The following is a 13611-nucleotide window of genomic DNA, read 5'->3' as shown; positions in this document are numbered from 1 at the left end:
GAGCTTCGCGCCAAGTTTGAGGAGTATGGCCCAGTCATCGAGTGTGACATCGTGAAAGATTACGCCTTCGTACACATGGAGCGGGCGGAGGATGCGGTGGAGGCCATCAGGGGCCTTGACAACACAGAATTTCAAGGTGAACCACCCTCTTTGGGAAGAGGGCTGAACACAGCCTGTGTGCAGAAAATAGGTTGGATAAGTAAGGGGAGGGGTTTGGGGGTAGTAGATCTGTTGGCTGGCTGACGGTGAAGCATTGTGGGTGATGGACTTAAAATGGAGGATGCGTGGGAATTAGAGGCTTTAACTTAGCCCGTCCCTGGGGGAACACACCACATGGCTTTAGTTTGGAACTTCTAAGGCTTTTTTGTCTGTTAGTGCAGAAATCCTTTCCTTGGATTTTCCCAGTTATCTTTTATTCCCCCGTTTTTCTTGGTAATAGAGCACATTTTAGTGGTTCACTCTGAATTTATTGCCTCAGCCGCGTACCAGCATTATGGCTTATTTTACATATGAAGAACCTGACAAAAACATCTTAAGCAGTACTTCTGGGAGCAGAACTCCTGTTAAGCTCCCTGCCTCATCCCAACTCCTAACTTCCCAGTAAAGATAACTAGTCACTAAATAACTAGTGTTTAGATAACTAAGGTCTTTAAAGGGCTTCGCTCTTGTTGCTTTTCTGGTATGCTTGTACCAAGAGGTTCTGTTTTGAGGATGAGCCCACTCCAGAATAAAAGTGATTTCAGGAGTTTCTGATGAGTGGATATTGGGATTTGGGGGCAAAAATGGCAATGCTTTTTCACTGTTTGAGGGTGGACTCAACATCCTTGGTGAATAGAGCCCTTAGATGGGTGTTATCTTAAAAGCCTTGACTAGACTGTTAGTGTACTTGGAGGGCAGCATGAATGATGGTATGGATTGTTGCTTTATTTGGAAAGTTTTATCTTTTCTTAGTTTAAGATCTGAGTTCCTGTGGCAAGAGTGACAAACAGGAAGGGTGAGTGTGGTAACCATGGTGAGTTGCTAACTCTTCTTCCATCCCACCACCCCCTTGTGTCCCCCGTATCAAAAAAGAGCCTTTTCCCTTTTTGATTGTAAGTACTACCAAATTATGGAGTATTCCCACAACTCCTTGCTACATTTTTAAACTATAGTCCAACCTTTTTAGCCCAAACAAGATAGTTACTACTTCCTTTTCTGAGTACTGTCTTGTTAAGTCATTGCTCCTGTGTTGTGTGTTTATTTCCTTTAGATTGGACCTTTCTTAGAGCTGGAGGTCCAGTCATCGTTCCCCCAAGTTAACCGTGCAGTGTCGTGGGTATTGCTGTGCATTATTAAAGAAAAGAGTCACTAGTCTCTTAGGTCTAGTTTGTTTTTCTTTCTTAATTGGTAAGTTGAGAATTAACTTGCTGTCAACAGCCTAATTGGGAGCAAAGGCTGCTCTTGTGGAGGGTTTGTGGTATAATACCTAATTTTTGGATCCTATTCTCCACCTCCATCCAGTCATTGAATGGGGGTGGTAGAGTCTTGTAGCAGTTACTTGTGTAAGGGGAGGCCAGTGTGTACTGACTCAGGACGCCTGTCCTCATGGCCATAAGACATTGACTCTTGATATGAATTGTAGTGTCTTTGGTGCTAACTATGCTTAATTATATTTTCACTACTTAGTCGTTTTCCTTAGTATTGTTTAGTAGGGTTCTACGTGTATATGGAGTAGCAGTATTTATTAAGATGATCTTTCAGTTTCTCAGTGTTGGGTGTATTTTCTGTTGTTTGCCCGTATTAAAGCCATCTATTGTAGATATTTTTAAAGATTTAGTTTCTTTTCCTAGCTTTGGAATTGATGCATCCTTACATCATGGCATTAGTTAATGACCTTTATGTCATGAATGTGCTTGGTTATTAGTTCCTTGGTTGCACCTGTTTTCTCTGGTTTTGTTAGGTGCCAAGGTGGCCCTGAGAGCAAATACCAGAGAGACATAGGTGAGCACTTTAAAGCATTTCAGCACTTAATTGTGTATCTAAGTTCCTAACCTGAAGTCCGTCTACACTTACCAGATGTAATGTTTACAACAGGATTTTTGGGGGTAGTTTGATCCTTCCACTCTTTCCTTTTCTAGCTTCCCAGGATTTTAATTTTGCATGTGAAGTTGTCTATGTAACAATTTCTGTAATGTTAGATGAGAAGATGATCTGTCTGTTGACTCTCCTCTCTAGCTGTTCATTTTGATACCTCCATGTTTTGGTACATTGTAGCCAATACCAATAAATTGGTAGATTATGTTAGGTCAAACCGTTCCTGGGAAAAGATTTAAACTGCGTAAACTTCTTCAGAAAACTTTCTTGTTTTGTTAAGTTTTCAGAAGTATTATTTTTTATTTCTAGAATATAAATTGTAGTATTCAATAAAAAGTAGTATTAAGTATGTGTTCTTACCGCCTCCCAGACCCCTAGTTTAAGGAGAAAAAGTACTTTAGTTTTGTTAAAATGAATTATTTGATCCACTAATACTACTGGTTATTCTCCCATTTTTCTCACCTCCCTCCCCTTTTTCTTCCGTGTTTTTCTAAAGTTTAGGCATTTTGTGAATTGCCTGTCCTATTTTCTTAGAGTGTATCAGGCAGTTCCTAAAGTTAGTTGTCAGATCGTAAAGAATCATTGTTAGAATGAACATCAGGACTAGCAATTTAAAGGACTCTGTTAAAGGGGAAGGCAGTCCTTCAACGCTTATGATTGTTCCTTTTCACCCAGTTCATGAGTGATTTTCCCAGAAATCTTGAAACTTGCTTACCACATTCAGTCACAGATCAGGTCTGGGTTATATTCTCTATCAGTAACTTTCGGGTCTTACTCTCTGATTTTTGGAGTGAGGAACTGGGAGACTGGCTTTTGTATTGCCCTGCTTAATGAAATCATTCTTGATAGTGAAGATTGGGAATGTGAGAATCTTGGAGCACTCATAGTTTCTTTTGACATTAGGCTATTCCGGGTAGTTTTTGTCTAGTTACTTGGCAAAGGTTGAGGTGCTTATTTTTGGGCACAAGCATTAGACTAGTGTTAGAGCTGAAACATTTCATCTTACTGATCTTTGCATGAAACCATGTCATTATATTGAATTTATATAGTGGACTTTTTTTTTTTTAACTTTCTAAATAATCTTTTGGCAAGGAGTCCTGCATTAGGAGTTGTCTAGATAAAGCCATTGCTATGACTAGTATCTGGGGTAGGGGTGGGGGCTTTGACTAAGAGTGATAGCAACCCTTCTTGCGTCTGTTTCTTCAAGGCAAACGAATGCACGTGCAGTTGTCCACCAGCCGGCTTAGGACTGCGCCCGGGATGGGAGACCAGAGCGGCTGCTATCGGTGCGGGAAAGAGGGGCACTGGTCCAAAGAGTGTCCGATAGATCGTTCGGGCCGAGTGGCAGACTTTACCGAGCAATATAATGAGCAATATGGAGCAGTGCGTACACCTTACACCATGAGCTATGGGGATTCATTGTATTACAACAACGCGTACGGAGCGCTCGATGCCTACTACAAGCGCTGCCGTGCTGCCCGGTCCTATGAGGCAGTGGCAGCTGCAGCTGCCTCTGCCTATAATTACGCAGAGCAGACCCTGTCCCAGCTGCCACAAGTCCAGAACACAGCCATGGCCAGTCACCTCACCTCCACCTCTCTCGATCCCTACGATAGACACCTGTTGCCGACCTCAGGAGCTGCTGCTGCTACAGCTGCTGCTGCTGCAGCAGCCGCTGCTGCTGTTACTGCAGCTTCCACTTCATATTACGGGCGGGATCGGAGCCCCCTGCGTCGCGCTACAGCCCCAGTCCCCACTGTTGGAGAGGGCTACGGTTACGGGCATGAGAGTGAGTTGTCCCAAGCTTCGGCGGCCGCGCGGAATTCCTTGTACGACATGGCCCGGTATGAGCGGGAGCAGTATGCGGATCGGGCGCGGTATTCAGCTTTTTAAAGCTTGAGGTGAGAGCGGTGGGGTGTCCCTTGTTCTGGTTTTGCCATCCCTCCTGCAGCTTACAGGCTCCAGTTAGGCTGCCCTGCTTGCTTGCTTTTGCGGGGTTAGGGTAAGGTTACTAGCATTGCAGAGGCTAGGGGAAGTCCTTAATTACTTAACTTTTTGAAATATATAAACATCCTTAGCCCTCATGGCTATTTTTCCAGGGCTCCTAGTAGTGGGAGTCAGTCTGATGCTATTTGTGCCTGGAAAAACCAAGAATGGTGTGATGAATCTTGGATCACACCTATGTGCTGTAATTGAACTGAACCTGGGACCCATATATTTAGACTGAGGTGTGCTGTTTCTTAGAGCCTTTGTTGAAATTCCTAGGTGTGCGACATTATCAAGGTTTGTAAATTTCCTGTTCTGCTTTGTGCTATGTGAAAGGTCTGATATGACCTAGAGTAATATAAAATCCATAACTAGTTAACTAGTCCTCACTGCTCATGTCCCAGTTACTGTGAAGACTATCCAGGTGGCATCATCTTAATCTTGAAGCAGCGTTTTTCTGACGTTCCTGAACAGTTCACTCCCTATGAGCTTTATAGAAAAAACTTCTTTGATGGTAAGTTGGGGCAGAGAGAAGAAAAGGTATCTTTTAATTAATAAAGCTTTTGATAAGGAGTCTGGGGCAAAGGCTCAAATCCAGCTTCTCCATTCAGCTCAGATTCATTCCCCGAATAGAGTGCCCACCCTATTGCTTTTTGAATCTGTCCTATAAAAGAGCCTGTTAACTCTGTTCAATTTTTTTTTTAAACTGTCTCACAGTGTTAGAGTGGACATCTTTTCCACTTCTTCAAGGTATATGGTGATAGAAATATAAATGAACAACAGGGTTGGGAGCTTTGCCTTAAGCAAATTACTCCCTTCATCTTCCCACTAATTACTGGCATTTAATACTCTTGAACCAGCTCTCCTTTGAGTCCTCTGGCTTTTTCCTGTACTACACATTAGGAGCCTCGTGATCCATTTGGCTCTACTTGAGTATATTCTTTGTGATGCTTGCCAGCTATGGGCTCGAGGTGTTTTGAGTTTGCTGTTGTATTAAACAATGATTCTCAACACCCTTTTGGGGAACCCCCAGTTCTCAGGGTGTCCCAGACATTACAGTGATCCATAATTTTGTAGTGATAGGGTGAGTGATATTCTGTCATTTTTCAGTTAAGGCAAAAGGTATGTGACTTGCCAGAGATTATTGGATAGGAAGTCACTGATAGGGCTGAAAAAGAAACTTGAATGACTTGATACGTAGCTTATGTATGCCCTCTACTACATTTTTCCTGAGGCAGAGTTGGATGCCCTTAGGTCTTAAAGTTTGTTCAGTTGATGCTGCTTTGTCTAGACCTTGAATGAATTTTTACTTGGACCATGGTATCAAACCCAGATTCAGACATAGTTTTGACTTGTACCCCAGAGGGCTAATTAGAACCTTTTTCTTCCCCCTGCCCTTCAGTGACCATTTGTGACATGGAATTACCTTTTCTGAGGAATGCTGATGTTAACATCAAGAGAAATGAATTATCTTTGCCTACACTCAGCGAAGAATATTAGCTATTTTAAAGAAGGGCCTCAGTCTGGGATTGCTTGACCTTTCCCGGTTTCTCTCTGGCCTTTAAACTCATTTCACTTTTAGAGATTATTGTGATATTGGGGATGGGTACAAGTACACTTAAAAGGACTGTCAAGTTACCAGACTTTGTAAAAGATATTCTTTGAAGTTTTAAGTAGGAAGCCCTTTTGAGCTTTGCTGTAAAGCCCCTGTATTGTGCTCTCTTGCAGGTGGGATGTGTGTGGGCTGAAATTCCGAGCTGCGGTTGTGCATGAGAATACACCCTTCGTGGTACCCCATCTCCGGGACGTTCTCGGCTCTGTACGTTCAGTCCCTCAGGAACCGTGGACCTTAATTTACCTTGCTAAGTTCAGACCACCTCTTTTCTCTTTCCTGCCCATTTTCCTGTTCTTCATTACTTCTGTAGTTTCCCATTTATGTTCTGTTCTCCCAGCAGGCCTCATTTCATGCAGAAACTGTGGTGGGAGGTGTGCTCTCTCCCCACCTCCTGCTTCCAGTGGGTGTTGGACTTGGGAATGACCTTGGTGAGAGTGTCACTGCTCCTGAGTCTTTTTGGCCCGAAGGCTTGTGGCGGGTAGACACATAGAGTTGGATCACTTTTTTTTTTTTTTCCCTCCGGTGAAATAAATGGTTTTTCAACTTAGGGTATGTGTGCTTTGAGAGCGTTCTTGTTTGGGCTTGTGTCTTGGGTTCTTTATTTGTCCCTGGAAGAGAAGGGGAGGGCATAAAGTTTGACATTTCATCCCTGAGGGGGACATCAGGGCATTTTTTGGTTGTGGATAGGTATTAAGATGTCAAAGGAAGAACCCATGCAGGTAGCCTTATTCCAGTAAAGGCGTCCTTCCATTAGTCCACCTTTGTAATAAAACCAACAACTTGATCATGGTTTCAAGATGTAGGTCTTACCTTGCTTGAGAATAAGTCATCCCCCACCTCGTAATACCATTCCAGCCACTCATTCAATACATCTAGCTTTATTTATTTCCAAGATACAGTTCTAGGAAAAGGAAGTATTTGAGGGAATAGGAGATCAGCCTTCTGCTGCTACTGTAGGCCAGTAAGTAACGCTTTTTGATGCCTTTCACCATCTATTTTTATAGTTCTGCCAAAATCCAAACAATGGTACCACCAGCACCTTGTTACTTGTACTTAACAGCCTTTTGAATGATAGGCACAGAAACAGGACCCAAACAATGAGCTTTAGATTATTTAATAATGAACATGGGGGTGAGTGCAAAGAAGAACCCCTGCCTCTCTTAGTTCCATGTTTCCAGAATTATTTGTGTGTGTCTGTACCTTGGCTCCTATTTTAACATACCTAGTAGGCCCGAAGGTAGGGTCTTTTCTGGTATCATTCATTCAACAAATAATACCTACCATGTCCCTTTACGAAAGGTGGATTGTGGTGATGGGAGATCAGAAAAAGGATCTGGTTTTCAGTTGGGTGATTTCTCAGATTTTTCTACTTAAGCTTGTACCTTACTGGTTCTCATTGGTAGTTGGCCAAGAGGGAAATAACTGTATGAATACAACTTATAACTACTGAATGTTTGATCTGTGTGAAACCCTGTGATTGGTCTAGGTGTTATTTAATCCAACCATTTTTCTGTCAATTATATTTATTCCTCTTCAAAATACAAATAATTGCAGTGATTAAGATAGCAGTTCCAAGAATGCTATTGGTAGAGTTAAAGGGATTAGGGATGGGAAGAGTTTCTAGCTCCTACCGATTAAGAAGTGGTCAATAACAAGATTATGAGTAAAGTCTAAGTACTTTCCCTTGCATTTGTCTTTGCTAATTTTCTTTGGCTAGGTTGGTTTTCTTCCAGTGCCACTACTGAGAGGGTGGAGCCCACTTTGATCCCTTTTTCTCTGAAAAGATGGACCTATCACTCTTTGGTGCTGTTACCGTACACCCTTTGGTCTGATAGGTGGAGTTGGAAAGTTTCAAAAGATACAGAGACTAACAGTGTTCGTTGATTGAATAACTTTTTTAATTAAAAACTTTTTTAATGTTTATTTTTGAGAGAGAGACAGAGTGCAAGTGGGGCAGAGGCAGAGAGAGAGGGAGACACAGAATCTGAAGCAGGCTCCAGGCTCTGAGCTGTCAGCACAGGACCTGATGCGGGGCTGGAACTCATGAGCGACGAGATTGTGACCTGATTCAAAGTCACACACTTAACTGACTGAGCCGTCCAGGCGCCCCTGATTGAATAATTTGTTCCTCTGCAAGATACTGTTCTGGGTGCTGGATATAGTTTTGGAGCTTATAGTCTAAGGGGGACAAAATACATAATGTCAAATAGGGAATTTGGTTTATATGAGAATGGTGGGAGGCTTTTCTGAGGTGACGGCATGTCATAGTCATGTATGGGAGTAATACGTTTTTGTTTTACAAAACATACTGTCTGGTTAAGAATTTGAAGGGAGTCATTCCTACTTTGTGCTTTGAGAGCATGATCTCCCTATAACAGACTACCTAAGAATACTTTTTCATGACTGCCAAAATCTGGGCTGGTTTAATGCTACATCCCTACTAGGCTTTGTAATTATTTACTTGTTGAAAGGCAAAACACTTAAAAACAGTGGGAAAGTTGTGAAGTCTAAAACTATTTAAGTTGGACTTTCTGATATTTCAACGTAAAGTTTTTTGAAATTAGTGTTGTCTTAAGCTTCCAAGCAAGTGTACCTCTGAGTCGAGGCCACATAATCCATTCTGTATAATGAATAACATACTGCTGTCGCTTAGCTCGGGAGTCCTATGGTAGTTTTTCAAGAGTTATGCTTTCATACGCTGATTTTCTGTAGGCTTCCATCATTCATTGTGTTCAGTAAAGTGTGGTTAATAGCCACCTGAGAGCTGGCTTTGTAGTTCATAAAGTTCTTCATTAGTTGCCTGCTATATGTTAAGCATACATCTGGGGAATGCACTGATGAACAGGGCATGGGGCCTGTCCTTACCTTGCCTTTGTCTAGGCCTTGGGGGTACAGATACTTGGTGTGTCACTGGAAGTCAGGTGGGGGTGGGAATGGTCATAATATCTATAGTGTTGACATCTGGCCCAAATCTGACCCAGCTGATTCTGGATGGGTCACAGGACTTAAAACCGTTTCCAAGGGATAATTGGGGTTTGATTTGGTGTTAAACCTTAACTTTGACTTAAAAGAGTTTCAGGCATCAAAATATAGGAGTTGACTTGGGTGAATGCCCAATTAAACCAGGCTCTTTAGCCCAGAGCTGCATCAGCACTATACACTCTAGATGAGCAGTAATGAGAGGTAGAGCATTGTGGGTTGTTTTTTTGTTGTGTTATTTTTCAAAAAATTTTTAAGAGAGGAGAGAGGGTCAGAGAGAATCCCAAGCAGGCTGCAGTGTCTGTATAGAGCCCGAAATAGGGCTCAATCCCATGAACTTGCAAGATAAAGACCTGAGCCAAAACAGTGAGTCGAATGTTTAACTGGCTGAGACACCCAGGCACTCCTAGCATTGTGGTATTAGGTGCTGTTGCAAACTACTGAAGTAGTTTGCTCAGTACTGGTATTTTCCATGTGGTCTCAATCTGAGGCAAAAAGTATTCCCAGAATAATGACAGTGGAAGGTCCCAGGAGTACTTTTCTGCTCTGGGCTTGGAGAAGTGTATGTAGTGTAGGTGGAAGCAGGAGAAAGTAGAATTACATAAGGGAATGTTTCCAAGACATTTAAAAAGTTATTGTATTTTAATACTTTAAGGTCATTTTTGGTTCATTTGAAGAGTTCAGAGCTGAATTACTGATGATAAGTACATGGCAAATAAATGAAAAAACAAGTGTTTTACAACTTGTAAAATATAATTATGGGGCTCAACCAATTCCTGATCATGGTGGTACTGAGTATTTAGTAAAATAATTGTCCACTGACTAAATTGGGAGAATGGGGAAGTGTGAATGGGTGAGTAGTGAGATGTGTAAGAGCAAAACTCATACCATAATATAAATTAACATAATTTTTTAAGTTTATTTTTTAAAGAAAGCATAAGGTGGGGAAGAGCAGAGAAAGAGGAAGACCCAGAATCTGAAGCAGGCTCCAGGCTCTGAGCTGTCAGCAGAGCCGAATGTGGGGCTTGAACTAACAAGCTGAGATTATGACCTGAGCTGAAGCCTGCTGCTTAATCAATTGAGCCACTGAGGTTCCCCCTAAAGTTTATGTATTTTGAGGAAGTGTGAGTGGGGAAGGGGTATAGAGAGAGGGAGAGAAACTCACGTAGGTTCTGTACTGTCAGCACAGAGCCTGAATGTGGGGCTTGACCTCGAACTGTGAGATGACCTGAGCCAAAGTTGGGTGCTTAACAAACTGAGCCACCCAGGCACTCCAACAAATCATTTTAAAAGTGGTAAATGGAGAATAGTAACCATCTTACTGAGTCACATAAAGGTAAGAACAGCTAAAAATTTGTTGCGCCTGGGGAGGATGAAGTAAGAGATTAAAAAAAGAAAAAGTTTTGTGATGCTAATAGTTTCTGAGATGATGGCTTAATGCTCGGTGAACCTTTTCAACTGACAGGAGCAAGGGCTTGTATTACTTGTATTACTTTACTGACAGGTAACTAGCACCTCAGATGCAAGGCAGAGAGGACACCAAGGAAGGACATGCTTAGCTAGTGGTAAGTAAAACTTAAGCTGAAATGAGCATTTTGTTACTGCTCCTGTTTTGTCTAGGCCAACGAGGGAAACTGAGTATTCTTTGTCCACCAGGGCTGGTTCTTTCTCTAAGGGTTGAACCTTCGGGTTTTATTGAATGCATTTATGCAATGTACTGAATTGTTCCTATTCCATTATGCGACAAGATACGGCCTCAATTTCACTATTTTAGAAATGTTAAAACAAGATGTCGGGGGCTTCCTTAGTATAGAACTTCAGGTCTTCCCTGTTTCATCGAGGCTGTTGCAAGAGGAATGAAGAAAGTTTTTACCCACTGGCTTGCACAAGAGTAGAACCTTCTGATTTATTTATAGATTTGAAATGGATTGAAGAGCGGACTTTAGTAGTGAACAAAGATGATTTTTCTGGAAAGCCAGAGAAGCAGCCTGGGAGCTGAGTTGCCCAAAAAGTTTGCTGAAGAGTTTCACCATGGTACCATCTATAAAATGCAGAAGGCCTGGCAAAGAATTGGGAACCAACTTTTGAATGTATGTTTCAATTTAAAAAGAAGTGCTGGGGGCCTGGGTGGCTCAGTTAAGCATCTGGCTCTCAATTTTGGCTGAGGTCATGAGAGCAAGGTAGTGCCTGTATTGGGCCCGCATGCCGATCTTGGGGCCTGCTTGGGATTCTCCCTCCTGCCCATCTGCCCTTCTCGCTCGTGTGTGCATTTACTTGCTCCAAGATAAAAGCTTTATGGAATGAAATTAATACGAGGTTATAGGATTGTATATTTAATCCTTACATTTTCCCCACATTTTTAAATATCTCTGAATATTTTGATACAATAATTAGGGGCCTTGGTTTTAGTGGTATGTAAAGTAGTGATGTACCTTAAAATCAGTGGCATTTTGTATTCCATGAAATACTGGGTACATTGCAGGAGTGCAAGTATATATATTTTTTATTAAAAAAATTTTAAACATTTACTCATTTTTGAGAGACAGAGATAGCACAAGAAGAGTGGGGGCAGAGAGCGAGGAAGACAGAGAATCCGAAGCAGGCTCCAGGCTCCGAACTGTCAGCTCCAACATGGGGCTCAAACTCAAGAACCATGAGATCATGACCTGAGTTGAAGTTCGACATTTTACCGACTGAGCCACCCAGGTGCCCCTGCTTTTTTAAAAGTTTTATTTTATTTTTGAGAGCGTGTACACATGAGTGGAGAAGGGGCAGAGAGAAGGTGAGAGAGAATCCCAAGCAGGGTCTGTGCTAGGAACACTGAGCCCATCCCAGGGCTCAATCTCTTGAACCATAAGATCATGACCCAGACTGAAATAAAGAGTTGGATGCTTAACCGACTGAACTACCCAGGTGCCCTTCTTTTTTTTTTGGACACTAAGTTTTTATTTAAGGAATTTTACTTGTGATTCCTTTCACTGCCAATCGCTGTAGTTCCTCCATCGTCAGAATCATATTTAAAATAGCCTTTTTCTTTATTTTCTTAAGTTTATTTTTTTGAGTGAGCTAGAGAGTGAGTGGGGGAGGGATAGAGAGCGAGAGGGAGACAGAATCCCAAGTAGACTGCAGGGCCGAAACTCCTGAGATACAAGATCATGACCTGAGCTGAAACTAGATGCTTAACTGAGCCACCCAGGCACCTCTAAAATAGCCCTTTTAAAAAGAATTATTTTGGGGTGCCTGGGTGGCTCAGTCGGTTAAGCCTCCGACTTCGGCTCAGGTCAGATCTCACGTTCATGGGTTCGAGCCCCGCGTCAGGCTCTGTGCTGACAGCTAGCTCAGAGCCTGGAGCCTGCTTCCAGTTCTGTGTCTCTTTCTCTCTCTGACCCTCCCCCTCTATGCTCTGTCTCTCTCTGTATCAAAAATAAAACATTAAAAAAAAAAAAACTTAAAAAAAAATTTTTTTGTTCAAATTACAGTTCACTGTCCAGAGTTCTTTTGATGGGGCTTTTTTGATCTCCACTTGAATATGAACATACTTTTAAGAATTCCCCACCTGTAATCTTTTGGATCTAATTTCTGTACTTTTGGGCCCTAGAAGTCAAATTGTAGGAAGTGCACTGATTGCTATTTTGATCTAGAATTATTATTATTTAATGTTTGTAATACTGAAAAGTCTTATTACTGCCACATTAACAATGGAGTGCAGGTATGTCTGTAAGCTCTATTGCTTTTTTTAAATGCTTATTTTTAGTTTTGTTAATGTCTTTATTTTGAGAGAGAGAGCGTGAGCAGGGGAGGGGTAGAGAGAGAGACACAGAATCTGAAGCAGGCTCCAGGCCCTGAGCTGTCAGCACAGAGCCCGATGCAGGGCTTGAACCCATGGACTGTGAGATCATGACCTGAGCCAGTCGGCCGCTCAACCAACTGAGCCACCCAGGGGCCCCAAATGTTTATTTTTGAGAGAGAGCACATAAGCAGAGAAGGGGCAGAGGGAGAAAGAATCCCTAGCAGGCTCCATCCTCAGCGCAGAGCCCATCATGGGGCTCAACCTCAAAATCGCATAACCTGAGCAGATTTCAAGAGTCAGATGCTTGACCAACTGAGCCACCTAGGCACCCATGTAAGCTGTATTCTTTTTTATTTATTTATTTATTTATTTATTTATTTATTTTAATTATTTATTTATTTATTCAGTTTTGATACTGAGAGAGACAGAGCATGAGAGGGGGAGGGGCAGAGAGAGAAGGAGACACAGAACTGGAAGCAGGCTCCAGGCTCTGAGCTAGCTGTCAGCACAGAGCCCGATGCGGGGCTCGAACCCACGACTAAGATCTGACCTGAGCCGAAGCCTGAGGCTTAACCAACTGAGCCACCCAGGCGCCCCCATGTAAGCTGTATTCTTAAGGTGGAATGGCATTTTACACTTTGGTACATGTTGTCAGGTTCTCAAAAGTTACTGAGTTTATGTATGCCCATCAGCAAGATAGGAAAATGTTTCCTTAAACTAATCCAGTGCATTTGTTGATCTTTTTCAAACTGATAGTTTAAATGGTATCTTATAGTTAAATGTTGCATTCATTTTATAAGTAAAGTAGATCATTTTTATATTTTTTATAGTCATTTGTATTTCCTTTTTGTCTTCATATTGTTAGTCTTTACTGTTTTACATTTGAGTATTGATATTATTTGTGGGAGATACATATAATTTTATGTCAAATAATATGTAATTATGTATATTAAGGAAATTTTGATGTGAGTTGCCAGTGTTTTTTCCACTTTGTCATTTGATGATATTTTGCCATGCAGGAAAATTAAATATATGGTAGTTGAATTTCCAGCTTTTTCTTCTTAGGACTTGAGGTTTTTGTTTTTTGCATCATACTTGGTGTTTCTGCACTTGAGAAGAAGTTAAGAAATTTTTTTTTTCCTTCTGGTACTTTATGGTTTCATTATTT

General features: G+C 41.7%; 1 protein-coding gene across 9 annotated transcripts in view; it reads left to right on the top strand.

Moving 5' to 3' along the window:
* The window catches only part of LOC115271939 (RNA-binding protein 4), a 28764-nt gene that overhangs the window by 1638 nt on the left and 13515 nt on the right, over positions 1–13611 (top strand). The window contains exons 3-5 of one of the 9 annotated variants that reach the window (XR_003900166.1): positions 3281–3974; positions 4464–4573; positions 5788–5847. Coding sequence is in view for 7 of the 9 variants with exons in the window: in XM_029914910.1 (XP_029770770.1) it covers positions 59–136; positions 3281–3966 (764 nt within the window). In the remaining 2 variants the exon portion in view is untranslated. Of the gene's footprint in view, positions 1–58; positions 137–190; positions 749–951; positions 995–1249; positions 1354–3280; positions 3975–4463; positions 4574–5787; positions 6223–10157; positions 10219–13611 lie in introns of those variants that run through there. The other 8 variants (XM_029914910.1, XM_029914912.1, XM_029914911.1 and 5 more) reach the window with 8 other exon arrangements.

The sequence above is a fragment of the Suricata suricatta genome, chromosome 11, assembly GCF_006229205.1.
Source record: "Suricata suricatta isolate VVHF042 chromosome 11, meerkat_22Aug2017_6uvM2_HiC, whole genome shotgun sequence".
Lineage (NCBI taxonomy): Eukaryota > Metazoa > Chordata > Mammalia > Carnivora > Herpestidae > Suricata > Suricata suricatta.
This window is presented reverse-complemented; position numbering and strand designations above follow the sequence as displayed.